The sequence below is a fragment of the Panulirus ornatus genome, chromosome 15, assembly GCF_036320965.1.
Source record: "Panulirus ornatus isolate Po-2019 chromosome 15, ASM3632096v1, whole genome shotgun sequence".
NCBI lineage: Eukaryota > Metazoa > Arthropoda > Malacostraca > Decapoda > Palinuridae > Panulirus > Panulirus ornatus.
The window spans coordinates 37,130,433-37,143,845 of record NC_092238.1 but is presented as its reverse complement, the minus strand read 5'-3'; the positions used below and the strand labels follow the sequence as shown (position 1 = coordinate 37,143,845).

Below are 13,413 nucleotides of genomic sequence, written 5' to 3'. Positions count from 1 at the left end.
GATATACATAAGTATACGTATGTAAGTAGGAGAGATGGCCAGAGAGCGTTATTAGATTATGTGTTAATTGATAGGCGTGTGAAAGAGACTTTTGGATGTTAATGTGCAGATAGGAGCAACTGGGGGGATGTCTGACCATTATTTTGTGGAGGCGAAGGTGAAGATATGTAGAGGTTTTCAGAATAGAAGAGAGAATGTTGGGGTGAAGAGAATGGTGAGAGTAAGTGAGCTTGGGAAGGAGACTTGTGTGAGGAAATACCAGGAGAGATTGAGTGCAGAATGGAAAAAGGTGAGAGCAAATTACTTAAGGGGAATGGGGGAGGAATGGGATGTATTTAGGGAAGCAGTGATGGCTTGCGCAAAAGATGCCTGTGGCATGAGAAAGATGGGAGGTGGTCAGATTAGAAAGGGTAGTGAGTGTTGGGATGAAGAAGTAAGATTGTTAGTAAAAGATATGGGAGAGGCATTTGGACGATTTTTGCATGGAAGTAGTGCAAATGACTGGGAGATGTATAAAAGAAAGAGGCAAGAGGTCAAGAGAAAGGTGCAAGAGGTGAAAAAAGGGCAAATAAGAGTTGGGGTGAGAGAATATCACTAAATTTTAGTGAAAATAAAAATGTTTTGGAAGGAGGTAAAGTGTAAGACAAGAGAACAAATGGGAACCTCGGTGAAGGGGACAAATGGGGAGGTAATAACAAGTAGTAATGAAGGGAGATGGAATGAGTATTTTGAAGGTTTATTGAATGTATGTGATGATAGAGTGGCAGATATAGGGTGTTTTGGTTGAGGTGGTGTGCGAAATGAGAGGGTCAGGGAGAATGGTTTGGTAACAGAGTAGAGGTAGTGAAAGCTTTGCGAAAGATGGAAGTCGGTAAGGTGGCGGGTTTGGATGGTATTGCTGTGGAATTTATTATAAAAGGGGGTGACTGTTTTGTTGACTGGTTGGTGAGGATATTCAATGTATGTATGGTTCATGGTGAAGTGCTTGAGGATTGGCGCAACGCATGTGTAGTGCCATTGTACAAAGGCAAAGGGGATAAAGGTGAGTGTTCAAATTACAGAGGGATAAGTTTGTTGAGTATTCCTGGGAAATTATATGGTAGGGTATTGATCGAGAGGGCCAGGGCATGTATAGAGCTCCAGATTGGGGAGGAGCAGTGGGGTTTCAGAAGTGGTAGAGGATGTGTGGATCAAGTCTTTGCTTTGAATAATGTATGTGAGAAATACTTAGAAAAACAGATGGATTTGTATGTAGCATTTATGGATCTGGAGAAGGCATATGGTAGAGTTAATAGAGATGCAGTGGAAGGTATTAAGAGTATATGGTGTGCGTGGTAAGTTGCTAGAAGCAGTGAAAAGTTTTTACGAGGATGTAAGTCATGTGCACAAGTAGGAAGAAAGTGATTGGTTCCCAGTGAATTTTGGTTTGCGGCAGGGGTGTGTGATGTCTCTATGGTTGTTTAATTTGTTTATGGATGGGGTTGCTAGGGAGGTGAATGCAAGAGTTTTGGAGAGAGGGGCAAGTATGCAGTCTGCTGTGAATGAGAGTGTTTGGGAAGTGAGTCAGCTGTTGTTCTCTGATGATACACCACTGGTGGCTGATTAGGGTGAGAAACTGCAGAAGTTGGTAACTAAGTTTGGTAGAGTGTGTGAAAGAAGAAAGCTGATAGTATATGTGAATAAGATCAAGGTTATTAGGTTTAGTAGGATTGAGGGACAAGTCAGTTGGGAGGTAAGTTTGAATGGAGGAAAACTGGAGGAAGTGAAGTGTTTTAGATATCTGGAAGTGGAAGTGAGTCACAGGGTGGGGGAGGGGGCAAAGGTTCTCGGAACGTTGAAGAACGTGTGGAAGGCGAGAATATTATCGTGGAGTGCAAAAAATGGCTATGTTTGAAGGAATAGTGGCTCCAACAATGTTATATGGTTGTGAGGCATGGGCTATAGATAGGGTTGTGCGGAGGAGGGTGGATGTTTGAGGAAACGTGGTGTGAGGTGGTTTGATTAAGTAATGAAAAGGTAAGAGAGATGTGTGGTAATAAAAAGAGTGTGGTTGAGAGAGCAGGAGAGGGTGTGTTAGAATGGTTTGGTCAAGTGGAGAGAATGAGCGAGGAAAGATTAATAAAGGATATATGTGTCAGAAGTAGAGGGAACGAGGAGAAGCAGGATACCAAATTGGAGGTATGCTTTGAGAAAAAAATAACTTGTGAAAGTAAGGCTATAATGTTTCTATTGGAGGGTAAGCAGAGAAAGTCATTTTAAACTGATGTATGTGCTGTTCATCAAAATCACTGGAGGAAGGAAAGAGATACTGCAAAATGTTAGTGTAGATGGAGACAGATTGCTTCCTCTGTTATTGCCATACTGTCAAAGAAAATGTTTTGTTTTAGGTATTAATACGATTTGGGCTGTGTGTAATTGATATGCATACTGAATTTTTCCTGTCTTGAACTAATATGAATGTCCATATACCCCAGTATACAACTGTTTTTCAAATTTTCATGTTAGTGAAGCCTTTGATAAGGACCAAAACACAGATACGAAAGTTTTATCACAGTTTATCTGGATTTTTGGTAGAGCTACATCATTGGGAATGACATTAACATTGTTGATGAGTCCAAGAAAGATGTCAGGGACACAAACATAAGTGGTGTATGGCAAAAACATTTTTTTGCTGTGTGTGAATAACTTTAAATGCTTTCCTAAATCAGAGCACACTGAGAAAGAAATGGAGGATCTTCCCCGTCCTGTGGGATTTTATTGAACTAGAAGTTAATGCTGGCAACAAGCTTTTAGAATCACTCAATGAGGAACTTTGGACAGATTTGATGGAAGTAAATCAAGACAGGGTTGTTAGGGAATAGGAGTAGGAAACAGAACCAGAGTCTGAATTTGTCTTAAGGACAGAGCTGCTGTGTGAATCTTTCTCCCATTTGACAGCAGTTCATTTTGGTTTTGGGTTGATGATTAGTACTTATGTACCATTAATGTTATTGATATTGTTTAGACTTACTGTTTCCCTTAAAATGTCCTTGTAAACATCTTGCCAGTTTTTTATGGTTAGAAAATTTTTTTCTCAGGAGGATATCTTCCATTATGATAACGGAAGGGAATGCAGAAATTTGATTCACTTAAAGAAGTTTTGATTCACGTATGTTTTTTCAGGAATGGAACTCTTTCCTTAATTGAGGTATGGGTGTAACACAGTTTAAGATAAGTTATGATGTTTTGTATTAAGATAATCCTATTAACCTTGATATTTTTACCAAGAAAAATTAGCCTTGTGATGTTCTCTTAACTATTGACTGTGTTTGGATTCATGTACATAATTATTGTCTTAATCTTCTTCATTTTTATGACATGTTTGGGGTATTCAGCATTGTAAGCAAAAAAGAACTGCAAAAAATTTAACGTGGACACTTTATGGACAATTACAGGAGAGATGGGAGAAGGAAAGACAACCAGCAAACCATTGCATTACCGGGGAGTGAAATTCCATCGTGTAATTAAAGATTTTATGATACAAGCCGGAGATTTTTCTGCTGGCAACGGCACTGGTGGCGAGTCCATTTATGGTGGACATTTTGAAGGTTTGTAAAGTTTTTGATGTTATATATCTGATTTTGTTATTTTCATTTATGGTATGGTCAAGTCAATAGCCAGGTCTCTTAAAATCTTTGCAATTAACACCCACTCCAAGGTTTCTGCTAATCAGAGTAATTATCCTGAATATGATAATTCCATTCCCTAATGTAATTATCTGGTGATGTATTCTCTATTGTGAGTCTTATATACCCTTTAGATATTATTTTGAATATCTCCTCATCCTTGTACCTAATGGCAATTTGGAAATGAACAAAAATGTGTTTTACTGTCTTTACTACTTTCCAGATGTGGTTTTTTGGAAAGAGATTGGGAACTGTGTATATTTCCGTAATTCTTTCCTTGTGAGATAATAGTAATAACCTTGCTTCATTTCACTTTGTCCCTTCTTTTTTATTTTGCAGTTGGTTTAAGTTTCATTGACATGTATCTGACCAGGAGTAAAGCTTTTCTTCCTGTCTTTGTAGTTGTTACTGTCCTGAATATTTATTTTGGGTAACCGGCAATCTCAAATAATCATCAAACCATGATTTTTGGCCAAGATATCCATCATTTGTCATATGTCTCTTATCATAGGCATCCTCAGATTTGCAGAGGCTAAGAACACTCAGATTACTTGAGAGAGAGATGGTTATTAATCATATAAAGTTCAGACACAAGAATAAACCACTTAGCATTGTAAACAAATATCAGATGAATCTTTCATATAAAGTATGTTTTGGGCCCATATCCAGGATTTTTTGTAGGGGGTGGCAAGTGTCATTCAGAGGAACTTGCTGCCTCATGTAGTTATAGATGAAATACACATTTGTATTACCAATATGAATGAAAAAAATAAACGTAACTAACTATATTATGGAAAAAATGAAACTATTCTCAATTGCAAGGAGATGTGTGGTTGGAAAATTTTTTAAAATCATATGCTGGTGGTCCACTAGTGCCAGTTCATCAATCAGAACCTCAACATTTTTATTATAGACACTTTTAGGATGCCCGTTTCATCACAGTGTGACTTATGCGAGAACAAAAAGATGACAAAGATATTTTAATGAAGCTAGAATACAATTGTACTTTTGTAGAACTTGCTGTCTGCTGGGTACTGTGTGTCACTTTCACTTCCTGTCAAGAAACACTACTTTTCCTAGAGGAACATTGCTTCCTTTTTAGCTATGGATTGGTCTGTTATTTTCCCAAGTACAGTTCTCATGATATGCAAATAGGCATTATTTCAGTAACATTACAGTAAAATTATTGATAGGTTTCAAAGATAAACATAGGGTGTATTTTGTTATCACTATCATAACTACTTCACTCTCCACATTACTTGTACATAATGGCACAAGTTTAGTCACAGCTCAGTCATTACATGCACTTGGTTTGCAGAGCAGTGTGCACCACCTTCGCTATCCATCAAAGAACACTACTTCCTCCCTGGTTAAAGGCCTGTTATTTTCCTGAAGCACAGTTCTCTTTAATGGCTCAGATAAGCAATCTTTCAATAGAAATATGGTAAACTTATTGGAATAATTTTGAAGATAAATGTAGGCTGTTTTTTTAAGACTTCTGAAACCACATTACACCACATTACTCATGCTTGAAAGTACGTGTAAACTCACACATAAGTTATCATACACGCTTGTTGTCTGCAGAGCAGGGCTTATCACTTTCGCTACCCACTAAGGGACTCTGCTTCCTTCCTCTCTACAGGCCACGTTTTCCTTAAATCCAGTTCTTCATCAATAACTCAATATTTCAATAACAATAGTTTTTATTTTATTTATTTTGTTTTGTCGCTGTCTCCCGCGTTAGCGAGGTAGTGCAAGGAAACAGACGAAAGAATGGCCCAATCCACTCACATACACATGTATATACATAAACATCCACATACACAAATATACACACCAATACATCACAACGTATACATATATACACAGACATATACATATATACACATGTACATAATTCATACTGTCTGCCTTTATTCATTCCCAAAGCCACCCCGCCCCACATGAAATAACCCACTCTCCCCTCATGTGCGCGAGGTAGCACTAGGAAAAGACAACAAAGGCCGATTGTTGCCTTTGTTGTCTGAAATAACAACCCCCTCTCCCCTCATGTGCGCGAGGAAGCGCTAGGAAAAGACAACAAAGGCCACATTCGTTCACACTCAGTCTGTAGCTGTCATGTAATAATGCACCGAAACCACAGCTCCCTTTCCACATCCAGGTCCCACAGAACTTTCCATGGTTTACCCCAAACGCTTCACATGCCCTGGTTCATTCCATTAACAGCACGTCGACCCCGGTATAGCACATGGTTCCAATTCACTCTATTCCTTGCACTCCTTTCACCCTCCTGCATGTTGAGGCCCTGATCACTCAAAATCTTTTTCACTCCATCTTTCCACCTCCAATTAGGTCTCCCACTTCTCCTCGTTCCCTCCACCTGTGACACATATATCCTCTTGGTCAATCTTTCCTCACTCATTCTTTCCTTGTGACCAAACCATTTCAAAACACCCTCTTCTGCTCTCTCAACCACACTCTTTTTATTACCACACATCTCTCTTACCCTATTATTACTTACTTGATCAAACCACCTCACACCACATATTGTCCTCAAACATCTCATTTCCAACACATCCACCCTCCTCCGCACAACTCTATCTATAGCCTACAGTTTGCAACCATAAAACATTGTTGGAACCACTATTCCTTCAAACATACCCATTTTTGCTTTCAGAGATAACGTTCTCGACTTCCACACATTCCCAGAACTTTCGCCCCCTCCTCCACCCTATGATTCACTTCTGCTTCCCTGGTTCCTTCTGCTGCCAAATCCACTCTAAAACACTTCACTTCCTCCAGTTTTTCTCCGTTCAAACTTACCTCCCAATTGACTTTACCCTCAACCCTACTGTACCTAATAACCTTGCTAATATTCACATTTACTCTCAGCTTTCTTCTTTCACACACTTTACCAAACTCAATCACCAGCTTCTGCAGTTTCTCGCACGAATCAGCCACCAGCACTGTATCATCAGCGAACAACAACTGACTCACTTCCCAATAACATTAACTCAATAAATTTTTTTTTTTTTTTTTTTTTTTTGCTTTGTCGCTGTCTCCCGCGTTTGCGAGGTAGCTCAAGGAAACAGACGAAAGAAATGGCCCAACCCACCCCCATACACATGTATATACATACGTCCACACATGCAAATATACATACCTACACAGCTTTCCATGGTTTACCCCAGACGCTTCACATGCCCTGATTCAACCCACTGACAGCACGTCAACCCCGGTATACCACATCGATCCAATTCACTCTATTCCTTGCCCTCCTTTCACCCTCCTGCATGTTCAGGCCCCAATCACACAAAATCTTTTTCACTCCATCTTTCCACCTCCAATTTGGTCTCCCACTTCTCGTTCCCTCCACCTCCGACACATATATCCTCTTGGTCAATCTTTCCTCACTCCTTCTCTCCATGTGCCCAAACCATTTCAAAACACCCTCTTCTGCTCTCTCAACCACGCTCTTTTTATTTCCACACATCTCTCTTACCCTTACGTTACTTACTCGATCAAACCACCTCACACCACGCATTGTCCTCAAACATCTCATTTCCAGCACATCCATCCTCCTGCGCCCAACTCTATCCATAGCCCACGCCTCGCAACCATACAACATTGTTGGAACCACTCTTCCTTCAAACATAGCCATTTTTGCTTTCCGAGATAATGTTCTCGACTTCCACACATTCTTCAAGGCTCCCAGAATTTTCGCCCCCTCCCCCACCCTATGATCCACTTCCACTTCCATAACAATATATCGTAAACTTTTGAAGATAAACACAGGCTTTGTTTTTTCAACACTACTATAACCACGTCTCACTTCGAAATACTTTATGTTACATATTAACTCATGCACCAGGTGTGAGTCACCTTTGTTACCCACCAAGGAACATTGCTTCCTTCCTGGCTGTGGGCCTGTTGTTTTTCTGAAGCATGATGTTATGTTAACAACTCTATCTATCTATATATATCTCTTACACCCATTCCCTCTAGGAACTCTCTCAAGGAGGTGGAGGTGGCCAAGGCAAAAGCTCCATAACTAGTGAACTCAAATCAGCAATGTTTCAATAACTACAGTAAAGTTATTGGAAGGTTTTCAAAGATAATAGTAGGCTGTGTTTTGTTTGCACTACCATAACCACTTTACGTTAATCATACATTACAGTAGTGAACTTGGTGAACCCCCTTATAGTTAGGTAACCAATATTCTTGCCATTCTTAAATCGGGTAAAGATCCCACTATTGGCACAAACTATAGACCTGTTGCTGTAAGGTGCTTGCAGCTTAAGATCACTGATTAAGCATCTAACAGTTCCTTGTTTTAATTTTCAAGATGAAGTAAAATATCAGCAATTGCACATGTACTATTGAAGGACATTCATATTCCATATGAAGAGGAGGCAAAATTTTGACTAAAGATTGGAATGGGCCCCTTATATTAGAAACATTGAAATTTTTTTTTTTTTCCCAAAGAAGGAACAGAGAAGGGGGCCAGATGAGGATATTCCCTCAAAGGCCCAGTCCTCTGTTCTTAACGCTATCTTGCTAATACGGGAAATGGCGAGTAGTATGAAGAAGAAGAAAGTAAAGGGGCAAAGTTGCAGAAAATTGAAAGATAGGAAAATCATGTAAACGTTATATGATTTATTATGTGTATTAATACAGATCTTCTGTTTCCCCTTTTAGAAAGTTAAAATACAAGGAGGGGAGGGTTTCTAGCCCCCCGCTCCCGTCCCCTTTAGTTGCCTTCTACGACACGTGAGGAATGCGTGGGAAGTATTCTTTCTCCCCTATCCCCATATATGTACGTATACATAAGTATATGTATGTAAGTAGGAGAGATGGCCAGAGAGCGTTATTGGATTACGTGTTAATTGACAGGCGTGCGAAAGAGAGACTTTTGGATGTTAATGTGCTGAGAGGTGCAACTGGAGGGATGTCTGATCATTATCTTGTGGAGGCTAAGGTGAAGATTTGTATGGGTTTTCAGAAAAGAAGAGTGAATGTTGGGGTGAAGAGGGTGGTGAGAGTAAGTGAGCTTGAGAAGGAGACCTGTGTGAGGAAGTACCAGGAGAGACTGAGTACAGAATGGAAAAAGGTGAGAACAATGGAAGCAAGGGGAGTGGGGGAGGAATGGGATGTATTTAGGGAATCAGTGATGGATTGCGCAAAAGATGCTTGTGGCATGAGAAGAGTGGGAGGTGGGTTGATTAGAAAGGGTAGTGAGTGGTGGGATGAAGAAGTAAGAGTATTAGTGAAAGAGAAGAGAGAGGCATTTGGACGATTTTTGCAGGGAAAAAATGCAATTGAGTGGGAGATGTATTAAAGAAAGAGACAGGAGGTCAAGAGAAAGGTGCAAGAGATGAAAAAAAGGGCAAATGAGAGTTGGGGTGAGAGAGTATCATTAAATTTTAGGGAGAATAAAAAGATGTTCTGGAAGGAGGTAAATAAAGTGCGTAAGACAAGGGAGCAAATGGGAACTTCAGTGAAGGGCGCAAATGGGGAGGTGATAACAAGTAGTGGTGATGTGAGAAGGAGATGGAGTGAGTATTTTGAAGGTTTGTTGAATGTGTTTGATGATAGAGTGGCAGATATAGGGTGTTTTGGTCGAGGTGGTGTGCAAAGTGAGAGGGTTAGGGAAAATGATTTGGTAAACAGAGAAGAGGTAGTGAAAGCTTTGCGGAAAATGAAAGCCGGCAATGCAGCCGGTTTGGATGGTATTGCAGTGGAATTTATTAAAAAAGGGGGTGACTGTATTGTTGAGTGGTTGGGAAGGTTATTTAATGTATTTATGACTCATGGTGAAGTGCCTGAAGATTGGCGGAATGCGTGTATAGTGCCATTGTACAAAGGCAAAGGGGATAAGAGTGAATGCTCAAATTACAGAGGTATAAGTTTGTTGAGTATTCCTGGTAAATTATATGGGAGGGTATTGATTGAGAGGGTGAAGGCATGTACAGAGCATCAGATTGGGGAAGAGCAGTGTGGTTTCAGAAGTGGTAGAGGATGTGTGGATCAGGTGTTTGCTTTGAAGAATGTATGTGAGAAATACTTAGAAAAGCAAATGGATTTGTATGTAGCATTTATGGATCTGGAGAAGGCATATGATAGAGTTGATAAAGATGCTCTGTGGAAGGTATTAAGAATATATGGTGTGGGAGGAAAGTTGTTAGAAGCAGTGAAAAGTTTTTATCGAGGATGTAAGGCATGTGTACGTGTAGGAAGAGAGGAAAGTGATTGGTTCTCAGTGAATGTAGGTTTGTGGCAGGGGTGTGTGATGTCTCCATGGTTGTTTAATTTGTTTATGGATGGGGTTGTTAGGGAGGTAAATGCAAGAGTTTTGGAAAGAGGGGCAAGTATGAAGTCTGTTGGGGATGAGAGAGCTTGGGAAGTGAGTCAGTTGTTGTTCGCTGATGATACAGCGCTGGTGGCTGATTCATGTGAGAAACTGCAGAAGCTGGTGACTGAGTTTGGTAAAGTGTGTGGAAGAAGAAAGTTAAGAGTAAATGTGAATAAGAGCAAGGTTATTAGGTACAGTAGGGTTGAGGGTCAAGTCAATTGGGAGGTGAGTTTGAATGGAGAAAAACTGGAGGAAGTGAAGTGTTTTAGATATCTGGGAGTGGATCTGGCAGCGGATGGAACCATGGAAGCGGAAGTGGATCATAGGGTGGGGGAGGGGGCGAAAATTCTGGGGGCCTTGAAGAATGTGTGGAAGTCGAGAACATTATCTCGGAAAGCAAAAATGGGTGTGTTTGAAGGAATAGTGGTTCCAACAATGTTGTATGGTTGCGAGGCGTGGGCTATGGATAGAGTTGTGCGCAGGAGGATGGATGTGCTGGAAATGAGATGTTTGAGGACAATGTGTGGTGTGAGGTGGTTTGATCGAGTAAGTAACGTAAGGGTAAGAGAGATGTGTGGAAATAAAAAGAGCGTGGTTGAGAGAGCAGAAGAGGGTGTTTTGAAGTGGTTTGCGCACATGGAGAGGATGAGTGAGGAAAGATTGACCAAGAGGATATATGTGTCGGAGGTGGAGGGAGCAAGGAGAAGAGGGAGACCAAATTGGAGGTGGAAAGATGGAGTGAAAAAGATTTTGTGTGATCGGGGCCTGAACATGCAGGAGGGTGAAAGGAGGGCAAGGAATAGAGTGAATTGGAGCGATGTGGTATACCGGGGTTGACGTGCTGTCAGTGGATTGAATCAAGGCATGTGAAGCGTCTGGGGTAAACCATGGAAAGCTGTGTAGGTATGTATATTTGCGTGTGTGGACGTATGTATATACATGTGTATGGGGGGGGGGTTGGGCCATTTCTTTCGTCTGTTTCCTTGCGCTACCTCGCAAACGCGGGAGACAGCGACAAAGTATAAAAAAAAAAAAAAGATGTTCTGGAAGGAGGTAAATAAAGTGCGTAAGACAAGGGAACAAATGGGAACTTCAGTGAAGGGGGCTAATGGGGAGGTGATAACAAGTAGTGGTGTTGTGAGGAGATGGAGTGAGTATTTTGAAGGTTTGTTGAATGTGTTTGATGATAGAGTGGCAGATATAGGGTGTTTTGGTCGAGGTGGTGTGCAAAGTGAGAGGGTTAGGGAAAATGATTTGGTAAACAGAGAATAGGTAGTAAAAGCTTTGCGGAAGATGATAGCCGGCAAGGCAGCAGGTTTGGATGGTATTGCAGTGGAATTTATTAAAAAAGGGGGTGACTGTAATGTTGACTGGTTGGTAAGGTTATTTAAATGTATGTATGATTCATGGTGAGGTGCCTGAGAATTGGCAGAATGCTTGCACAGTGCCATTGTACAAAGGCAAAGGGGATAAGTGTGAGTGCTCAAATTACAGAGGTATAAGTTTGTTGAGTATTCCTGGTAAATTATATGGGAAGGTATTGATTGATTGAGAGGGTGAAGGTATGTACAGAGCATCAGATTGGGGAAGAGCAGTGTGGTTTCAGAAGTAGTAGAGGATGTGTGGATCAAGTGTTTGCTTTGAAGAATGTATGTGAGAAATACTTAGAAAAGCAAATGGATTTGTATGTGGCATTTATGGATCTTGAGAAGGCATATGATAGAGTTGATAGAGATGCTCTGTGGAAGGTATTAAGAATATATGGTGTGGGAGGCAAGTTGTTAGAAGTAGTGAAAAGTTTTTATCGAGGATGTGAGGCATGTGTACGTGTAGGAAGAGAGGAAAGTGATTGGTTCTCAGTGAATGTAGGTTTGCGGCAGGGGTGTTTGATGTCTCCATGGTTGTTTAATTTGTTTATGGATGGTGTTAGGGAGGTGAATGCAAGAGTTTTGGAAAGAGGGGCAAGTATGCAGTCTGTTGTGGATGAGAGAGCTTGGTAAGTGAGTCAGTTGTTATTCGCTGATGATACAGTGCTGGTGGCTGATTCATGTGAGAAACTGCAGAAGCTGGTGACTGAGTTTGGTAAAGTGTGTGAAAGAAGAAAGTTAAGAGTAAATGTGAATACGAGCAAGGTTATTAGGTACAGTAGGGTTGAGGGTCAATTCAATTGGGAGGTAAGTTTGAATGGAGAAAAACTGGAGGAAGTAAAGTGTTTTAGATATCTGGGAGTGGATCTGGCAGCGGATGGAACCATGGAAGCGGAAGTGAATCATAGGGTGGGGGAGGGGGCGAAAGTTTTGGGAGCCTTGAAGAATGTGTGGAAGTCGAGAACATTATCTCGGAAAGCAAAAATGGCAATGTTTGAAGGAATAGTGGTTCCAACAATGTTGTATGGTTGCGAGGCGTGGGCTATGGATAGAGTTGTGCGCAGGAGGGTGGATGTGCTGGAAATGAGATGTTTGAGGACAATATGTGGTGTGAGGTGGTTTGATCGAGTAAGTAATGTAAGGGTAAGAGAGATGTGTGGAAATAAAAACTGTGTGGTTGAGAGAGCAGAAGAGGGTGGTTTGAAATGGTTTGGTCACAGGGAGAGAATGAGTGAGGAAAGATTGACCAAGAGGATATATGTGTCAGAGGTGGAGGGAACGAGAAGTGGGAGACCAAATTGGAGGTGGAAAGATGGAGTGAAAAAGATTTTGAGTGATTGGGGCCTGAAGATGCAGGAGGGTGAAAGGCATGCAAGGAATAGAGTGAATTGGAACGATGTGGTATACCGGGGTCAAGATGCTGTCAATGGATTGAACCAAGGCATGTGAAGCATCTGGGGTAAACCATGGAAAGTTGTGTGGGGCCTGGATGTGGAAAGGGAGCTGTAATTTCGGTGCATTATTACATGACAGCTAGAGACTGAATGTGAACGAATGGGGCCTTTGTTGTCTTTTCCTAGCACTACCTCGCACACATGAGGGGGGAGGGGGATGTTATTCCATGTGTGGCGAGGTGGCGATGGGAATGAATAAAGGCAGACTATGAATTATGTACATGTGTATATATGTATATGTGTGTGTGTATATATATGTATACATTGAGATGTATAGGTATGTATATTTGCGTGTGTGGACGTGTATGTATATACATGTGTATGTGAGTGGGTTGGGCCATTCTTTCATCTGTTTCCTTGCGCTACCTCGCTAACGCGGTAGACAGCGACAAAGCAAAATAAATAAATGAAATAATACGGATCTTGCATTGCCAGATGTATTCACCACCTACTGATGGGTCCATTATCTTAGAATACTCATGGGAACATTCAGATCTTCTAAAGCTGAAAGTCTTTATGTAGATTCTGGTGAGATTTCTATAAATTTAAGATGTGGAGAATTTGGATTTTGAGCT

At 41.0% G+C, this 13,413-nt stretch overlaps 1 protein-coding gene across 1 annotated transcript in view; it reads left to right on the top strand.

The window, feature by feature from the left end:
- Moca-cyp (nuclear cyclophilin protein Moca-cyp) overlaps positions 1-13,413 on the top strand; it is a 212,642-nt gene that overhangs the window by 16,994 nt on the left and 182,235 nt on the right. Inside the window, exon 3 of the mRNA XM_071670792.1 lies at positions 3,435-3,587. Coding sequence (XP_071526893.1) covers positions 3,435-3,587 — 153 coding nt within the window. The remainder of the gene's footprint in view (positions 1-3,434; positions 3,588-13,413) is intronic.